The 8,792-nt window shown below is 41.5% G+C and overlaps 1 protein-coding gene across 2 annotated transcripts in view; it reads left to right on the top strand.

Moving 5' to 3' along the window:
* The first annotated feature begins 3,775 nt into the window (after nucleotides 1-3,775).
* The window catches only part of pudp (pseudouridine 5'-phosphatase), a 29,232-nt gene continuing 24,215 nt past the window's right edge, over nucleotides 3,776-8,792 (top strand). Inside the window, exons 1-3 of one of the 2 annotated variants that reach the window (XM_087179526.1) lie at nucleotides 3,776-3,900; nucleotides 4,516-4,734; nucleotides 5,717-5,946. In XM_087179526.1, the coding sequence (XP_087035652.1) occupies nucleotides 3,828-3,900; nucleotides 4,516-4,734; nucleotides 5,717-5,946 (522 nt within the window). In that variant the 5' untranslated portion in view covers nucleotides 3,776-3,827. The remainder of the gene's footprint in view (nucleotides 3,901-4,515; nucleotides 4,735-5,716; nucleotides 5,947-8,792) is intronic. The other variant, XM_023426944.2, reaches the window with a different exon arrangement.

Raw genomic sequence — 8,792 nt, 5'->3', positions numbered from 1 at the left:
AGAACTATTAGTCTGCACTGTGGCCGTAACTCATGGCCAAGACTATGGCCAATGGTAGGCTTAGTATTTTTATCCTGGCATTCTGTCATGGCCGAACCTGTCCCAAGATTGATTGTGCGCCATTAATGGAAATAATATGGCAGCAGACAACGTCAACATAGAGTCTTAGGATTACACTTTTAAATGTAAGTATTGGGTTTCAGTTCAGTTGAACAGCTAACTAAATTTCTGTCCATCTTGAGGTTTAACTTTTCAGTACATTACGGTACAACCACAACCCGAGTTGTCAAGGTTGGTCAGCTACAGGAGTGGCCCCTTTGTGACGCAACAGTAAGGGCGGGCAAAGTTGGTGACACAAAGTGGCAATCCTCTGTAGGTCAGGTTTCACCCTCGCAATCTATGACGGCTACAAAGGGCCACAAGCCCTCCGAATGATGCAGCTAGCCATCAGCTTGCTCCTTGGCACAACATTCCTCTGTCTTTCAGGTGGAGGAAGGGGGTTCAGGGTCTTAGTAGGATGGCGCAACCATGGGTTCTTCTTTAACTGGGTTACTGAAGGACACAATAATGTGACGCAAATGAAAGAAAACACTGATACAACTTAGAAAAAGCATCACCTAAACAGATGAGATGCTATATACCCCTGTGTCGAGTTCAAGTGTTTGCTGCCAAAAAGAAAAAGAAGTCAGGTTTCTCTGTGTTTTGTAGTGAAACGTCTTTCACTGAGTGCTTAAGGACAGCTGTCTGCACCAGGTACTCTGCTCTACTTTATTCCCCTGGGTGAAGAGTATTGATCTTAGTTGCTGAATTAGCATTTCATATCACCTTTCCTCATTTAAAATGGTGATTGCTGATATCTCATCCAGGACAAATGGTCGGCTAGGGAATTGCAGCTGAGGGCGATACCGATCAGCCGCAGAGAGTTAACGAGCTTATCATCGCAATGTAAATAGCAATGTGTGTGCGTGTGTGTGTGTGTGTTGATTGCTTTAGTGCCCGTCCCTCCTGTGTGAGGTGTCACGGTTTGTAATCAAAGGATAGACTAGAGGAGAATTACAAATGACTGTTTCGTCTGTGAATGCAACAGCGTCGGCTTTAAAGGATGTCATACTGTAAGACCAGATTTCTCACCTCTGCCTCTGCTTGTGGAGTAATAACACAGAATGCACTTCACATTGATCCCTCTCTACCCAATAAAAGTGAATGAATTTAACAATATGATCGTCTGGATTATGAGCCTGAATCTACACTTTATCTGAGAACAGAAATAAACCTGAGAGCTTCATAAACAGTCAGGAGGAGGAGTGAGTCGTCCACATATCGGACGGTCAGCGGTTAGATTCCTGCCTCCTCCAGTCCACATGTTGAAGTGTCCTTGGACGAAATAATGAACCCCAACATATACTGTAGGTGCAGTCCATTTACCTCCAAGTATGAAGCCAAGATACCAGACAGTGGACTGTTAAGTCTGGGGGTTGAGAGTGAGTTGCTTCTCCAAGTGTTGGAGCTATCTGGGGTGGGGTTGTGGTGAAAAGCAAGCAACAGCTGAGGGTGAAGCTCTTGATTTGGTCACGAGCTTTGGCTAGTCACTGAAAAAACAGAAAAAGAAAATGTGTTTCACAAATTTTGCTACCACTACATAGCTAACGTCAGAATTAACAGCTCTTCTTCTACCTGAGTCCGAGTTCAGTATCAAACTTAATTTCCTTACTCACCACGAGCTGTCTCCAGCAAGAGAGGAATGCCAATGGTGACAATTGTTTTTCTCTATGCTACTGAAGTCAGCATGCTAACCAGCTAGCCCTGACCACCCCGTCCAGTTAAAACTACTTTCTATGAGAGGATGAAGAAGTAATGTTGATCAGGGGGTGTGTTCTAACCTCTTGATAAGTTTAAAGTTTAAAGACACTATTGGAGCTTAATCACACTTAAGGTAGACTGATATTTAAAGGAGCATTTTGCAAGTTTTTAGTATCTACCTACCAGTCCAGAAGAAGTGCAAGCTCACCATCAAGCTTCATTCATTTATTTACCAAGAGCTGTCTCTAGCAAGGGAGCAATGCCAATGGTGACAGTCTTGTTTTATCTTCAGTAGAATATAGAAAAACACAATCACTTTATACAATATGTGACCTTTAATTTTTATTGTGGACAAAACGAAGATATAAGATAAATAAAGGGGTGAGTTCAACCAATCCGTGTTTTCATCAGTTCTACATTTAATTTAGTCTCATCCATCATATCATAGACAATGCTGACAGTGGATGAATTGTAGGGGAAAAGCGAGAATGTTATGCTAGAATTATATATGGTTGTCAGTGCAATAATTAGGCAGCAACCATAAAGCAGTGAACACAAACACGTCGGAGTCTAATTGTAGCGGCGTCTCTGCAGCAGTCCTACTCCAGAGGGAGACGTGAAAACTAACTAACTGTGTTTTCTGGCTGTGATTTTTTTTTTTTTTACCTCCACACTATTTATATCTACACACACGCTGTTTCAGTCAGACAGCAAAGTGTCGCTCTGGGCTAGCTTCATAGCAATCTCCAGCTACGTCTTCCACACTGTCATCTTTTCTGTTGTTGCATTGATTTGTGGGATTGGAAGCATCATCAGGCTAGTCCTTTTTTTTTTGTGCTGCTTCCTGTGCAGTTCATGATCCTCCTGGAACAAAATAAAAATACGCCACTTTTTCATCCTGTCAGACTTGTTGTATTAACACAAAACAAAAATATATATAACTTCACCTTTCTTCAGTGAAACACAGTTCTTGCTCCCTGTTTAGAGTCAGTGTGAGCAATTCCTTAAACTACACAGTTTGGCACAAAGTACACTTGGCAGAACTCAAAGCTTTCGTTTCACTCTCACCGTCCCCCAATTAGACCTGAAAGGCAAAGGCTCATTAGATCGTCCAGGTTACAGGGTTCTCTCATTCCCCTGACGTCTCTTTCACACTAACAAGACAAACTCTGTTAACATGAAGCTTCCAATTATTCAGAAAAATGTGGCAGGGCTGGTAACAATGCAGCCAGCAGCCTTTTGTCAGTAATTTGCAGCGGCTCGTCTATGAGATGCACTCCAGAGGATGGGAATGTAAGACGTTGAATTTAAACTTAATAAAAAAAACATTTGTTATCCAGAGGAGCCGCTTCTGAGAACCTAAGTGAGGACATTCAAAAATTAGTGGCTTCAAAGAAGGAAGCCATGGTACTAGACAGCATACATGTAAAACTTCCTCCGGAAAAACAAATAAACAAAACAAAAATTACAATAAGTGAGGAATACTATTTTTTTTAAAATAGTTCTTCAGTTTTTTTTATTTTGCCATCCCTTGTGTACTAATTACTGATAGTGTTTATTTGTAAAATAAATATAAACAAATTATAGATATAAATTATATTATCATTTTGATATTATTATATTATAATGTCATAATATTAATATGCATTAAATTGATAAAACACTAATATAATATTATATAATATTATATAATATAATATAATACAAGAGTAAATAAAAAAACAAAAACTTGTGTTTGCTCAGGGGTTTAAAAAAATATAAACATCCGGCTTCAGAGTGGACTTCATTTCCCACAAGACATTGCGTTGGAACGACTAAAAAGCATCCCTGAGTACGTTGAAGCTCCATTACGGACTCATATATTTCACTAATGTTTTATATTTACTGAATTTCGTTTTACAAAGAAAGCGTTGAGGTGGTTAACGGAGGATTAGCTGCCATTACCTGCTTTTTTAAACACTCTTTGTTAGTTTTTGTTTGTCCATTGCCGGTTACGTTCAACGCGGAACTTAAGACGCGAGTCAAACATGTCCACGTCCAGCAGAAGCAGCTACAAACCTGTGAGCCATGTCATCTTCGACATGGACGGATTATTATTAGGTGTTGAAACCTACGCTGTTTATATCCTGTGTGTTGTGTGTGATTTCACAAAGACGCTAAAACTGCGGTACTTTTTGAGTCCGTAAACGCCTCTCATCCGAACTCCATAGAAAAAACGTACAATTTAATGATTTCTTCCCTCGTGGCAAAATTAACGTGTACAGTGAACATTAAGGTTATGTGTTTTTATAACATTGATGTCTCCTGGTAAATTCGGCATTCTTAAATACTAGCAATCTGTGCTACAAATATTAAGAAAATCAATATTCAACTTCTCTCAAATGGTATGCAGAATGTATGTACTGGTGACCCAATTTTAAAAGTTGAGATTTCAATAACAGAGCTTCTTCATTAATCAGATATATGCCGAATTAAAGATTTATATCTACTGATCAGCCTTCACATGGATGACATCATCTTTGAGCATCATACAGATACTGCTAAGCCTAGCTGCTGTAAATGACCTAATGTTAAAATGAAGTTTGGCTGTCAATCAGCTCCTGTGGTCCTATGTTCCTTTGCAGGCTTGCATCGGTAAAGCTTCCATTCATATATAATCCTAAATGACGTTTAAGTGAAACCTATTAATTTTCTTTGTGTATTTCCTCCTTTCAGATACAGAGCGGCTTTACACCGTGTCCTTCCAGGAGATATGTGACCGCTTTGGGAAGCAGTACACGTGGGATGTCAAGTCCTCTGTGATGGGGAGGAAGGCTCTGGATGCTGCCCAGGTTATCCGGGATGCTCTGGAACTTCCCATGACAGCTGAGGAACTCCTCGCCGAGAGCAGACGAATACAGGAGAGGATTTTCCCCTCTGCCAAACTCATGCCAGGTATTCAAGAACAAAAAGCATCAAAACTGTCAAATGCAACTGGTTTGTTCTCAGCTCGAGTGTGGCCCATCATTAGCTCTTGTGTGGGCTGTGTGTGTATATGTCGTGTAGCCATGCGCACAATAAAAGCACATCTAATAAATGCGTTCATTTGTGCTAAACGAGGCTGGTGATTGAGGAGGTGCAGCAGCGTCTCATCAGCTGCCGCCTGGTTTTCATCCTCCGAATGTAATGTCATCATCGGATTACAATGAGAGAACATCTCATTTGTGCTACTGAACAAAGACGAGAAGACGCTGGTTGTCAGGGTCGACTTAGCAGAACCATTATGCCGACGCTCATTGTTTTCGCGCCCGCCTTCCTGAAGTGTGTTTGTCAGGCGAACACTAAAACACTGAGGACCTCGCATGCAATGCATGCTGGTACATTTAGGCTGTTTGAGCTGGCTCTCTAGTGGAGGCTCATCAATTTCTGATGGGCAACTTTCAATTTTAACAAATTTTAACAGGTTGCGCTGACCATGTGCACGACCGACGCTCTGGAGGTGGAGTTACTGCTCTCAGTGTTCATTGCTCAGGATGTAGCGATCTTTTTACCTGTAACTAATGAGGGATTGCTGCATTTGGAGGAACCTGTCTAAGATTCAGAACTGGGACGCAGCTGTAATGTGTAGTGAAGTGGTGACTGTTTTCTCTCTGTAAAAAGACGTATGCAGTGTCAAGACCTTCTCTTCACTGAACAGGTAAACTACAGGAGTGTGCTCCTTGAGGGAGGTTTTATTACAGTTTTATTGACTGTAATCCTTGACGCTGAGATTAAAAACCTCCCATAACTCTGCTCTGCTCACCAGTCACCACTGAAATTAAAGATATTCACTAGCTGTGGTCTGGAAGGCGCTGCACATCAACAGGGATCTTTATCGAAAACATTAGCCTTGTATAGCTGATGTATAAGCCTCACTTTGCAATATGATCCTCACCAGGTGTGGAGAGACTTGTGCATCACCTGCAGAAGCAGAACATCCCCGTGGCGGTGGCGACCAGCTCAGCCGGGGTGACGTTCCAGCTGAAGACGACCCAGCACAAGGCCTTCTTTGGTCTCTTTGACCACATCGTTCTGGGCGACGACCCCGAGGTGAAGAACAGCAAACCTCAGCCGGACTCCTTCCTGGTCTGTGCCTCCAGATTCAACCCGCCAGCTGCTCCAGAGAAGGTGGGTGCTGCAGATTACTCATGCACCGCTGTTCAAGTCATGTGATGTAATATTTAAATGGTGTATAAACACTCAATGGGGGGGTAGCAGCAACTAGATGCAGATTTTAAACTTTAATACCACACAAAGTATCGCAGACCATCCAGGCTACCTACTAAAACATGTTAAATGTTTTAAAATGCTAACTCTCAAACCATTAATGGATGGTTTGATCTGACAAATGCAGAAGTACACTTCTCTGTTGTGTAATCGTCAGACACAGTCAAACAGAAACTTGTATTTACAGCAGCTCATGAGTGAAATATTATCTCTTCTGTTATGTTCTGATCGTTGCATAACAGTTTTTTGCATTCACGCTTCTTTTTTTTCCACAAAGTAGCTTGATAGTCTTTGTAGATGAGCTTTTCCTTTAATTATATTTATGCTTTTTAAATGTCAATGCGTTTTCAGACTGGAGTCAATCTGCCTAATGCACTGAAAAAAAAAACAGTGAGAAGGACTCTGGTGAACCACAATCTGTCAATCATCCAGTCCAGCTCACACAAAGCTGCCGTCACATGACTTGACAGCATCCAGCTTTTTTTTCCCCACTTTGCTTTCAGTTGAAAATAGTTTAATTTTGGAGCATTGCTGAGCTCATCAATGGCACTTCTGTCTCACCAAATCAAAATTAAGAAGGGGGCGGGACTTAAGGGTGCTATATGTAAGCTGCCGTATGTTGATGGTATCTTTCCAAAAGCTTCAGTTGTAATTGCGTTTACAACACAAGAGGTTAGAAAACACCCTCTGAGCAGCTATGTCTTTGCCACAGTCACACTCTATTAGAAGTTGCACGGTGGTGCAGTGATTAGCGCTGTCGCCTCACAGCAAGAAGGGTCCGGGTTTGACTCCCGGCTCGGCCGTGGGATCTTTCTGTGTGGAGTTTGCATGTTCTCCCCGTGCAAGTGTGGGTTCTCTCTGGGTTCTCCGGCTTCCTCCCACAGTCCAAAGACATGCAAAATGGGGACTAGGCTAATGGGATACTCTAAATTGACCATAGGTGTGGCTGTGAGTGTGAATGGTTGTCTGTCTCTATGTGTTTGCCCTGCGATGGTGATATCCATGTGTTGTTTGATTATAAAGCAGGTCTAGGTTCTATATTAATAATGTGAAAGTATCAAAGCCTCAGTCCACAGAGAAATGCACACAGCCTGTATTCAGAAAGCGAGCCTTAAAACCAGCCGTCAGGACTTCCTGCACTTTGTGATGTCACAACAAAGCAGTCACCACTCTCAGCCATGCCCCAAGCCCCGCCCAACCTAGACCCACCATCCAATCTGCAGGATTTGCTTTCTCTGAGTGTTTTGCTCGATTACCAGAGAGAAGCTTGAGACAGGAGGTATAAAACTGAATTTGGATGGTTTTTTGGTTCTGAAAAGCACAAATATATCTTTTCCAAAATAAAACAGGAAATGTGCAAAATATGGACCTTTAATGACATGCCTGTGCATTATGCATACAAGACAAAAATCACAAGTTGGTAATGTGAACCTAGAGAGCTCAGAGCTAAGATGTACCTTCAGTGCTGCAGCAGGTAGAGGAGACGTGGAACTACATGTCAACAGTATGTCAAACAATCTGTACAGTACGTCCTCTATCTAATGGTGTTTAGCTGCCTGTGTGTCAGCCAGTGGCTTTTTATTTACAGCTAATGTGTTCCATTTGCAGTAATACAGGCAGGGCCTGATGTCAGCCGCTCTCCGCGCTGACAGACAGACGCTTCCGCTGTGGCACTTTGATCAAAAGTGGTGAGCTTTCAGGGTTCACGGGCTGTTTAAGATATATTTCCAGACACTCTGGAAGCCTTTCGCAGCGTTGAGTCAGTTGAAAATAGCTGCCAAATATCTCACTAAAAGACACCCAATAACAGCGTGAGGCCTGACCTACTTTCATGCAAACACTAGCACTGTAGATCACATATAAAAATTGTAGTATTATGCTAATTGGAACAAATCTACTCTTGATCATCGTCAGTGTACGACTCTTAATCGTGATCGGTTCTAGTGTCTTTTTAGTAACAGTCCATGTATGTAAGTGTTTGATGTGTGTTGTCACCTTTAAATCATAGTCTTAACATGCATCAATGATGACCTTAATTATATGTTTCACCTCCTCAGAGAGATTGTTTAAATTAATGCTCGATGAGTTACAGAAGCTAGTGCAACCGCACTATATGTATGTATGTATATATATATATATATATAACATGTTACATTGCTATCTATCTATCTGTCTATCTATCTAGCAGTGACCTAAGTACTTCAGCTGTCTATAACAGTTGACAGATTGGGTGGTTATTCTTTTACCCTTCTACCCTTCATCTACCCAGTTGAGGGAGATAAGATTAGTCAGTGCCAATGAATGAAGTGGGATTTGTTCTGCAGCTTGAAGCAAAGTGTTGCCTGAGAGGCTACCTATAGCCAAGAAATAGCAATCACCATGGATACTGATAGATGCCTTGATCATTCAGCTTTTATAATAAATACTGTCTCCCTGTGAATAGATAATGCCCCCAAACAATTGCGCTATAAAACAGATGGTATGTTCTTTTTAATTGAATGAAGATTATTATTTGGGCTGGACTGTATCAAGATATTAACTTTTCGGTATCACCCACGCCTACACTTCACACTAAATCATTATTATTTTGTGTGCTGTACATATAATCATAAAGATTCTTATAGGTGTATTGTGTTAATACGCATTTTCAATGCAGTTCAGATTTCAAAGTTTGTTTAAAAAGTTTAGGCCACTTTCTGCTGCCCCTCCTGAATTGTGACTCTGAAGACTCATTGGCTGACCCCCCT

This window comes from Seriola lalandi, unplaced genomic scaffold (assembly GCF_002814215.2).
Source record: "Seriola lalandi dorsalis isolate HSWRI2012SDOR001 ecotype SW California unplaced genomic scaffold, Sedor1 jcf7180002054850, whole genome shotgun sequence".
In the NCBI taxonomy this organism is placed as follows: Eukaryota; Metazoa; Chordata; class Actinopteri; order Carangiformes; family Carangidae; genus Seriola; species Seriola lalandi.
The sequence above is the reverse complement of the archived record's forward strand: the minus strand, read 5'-3'. Positions and strand labels throughout refer to the sequence as shown.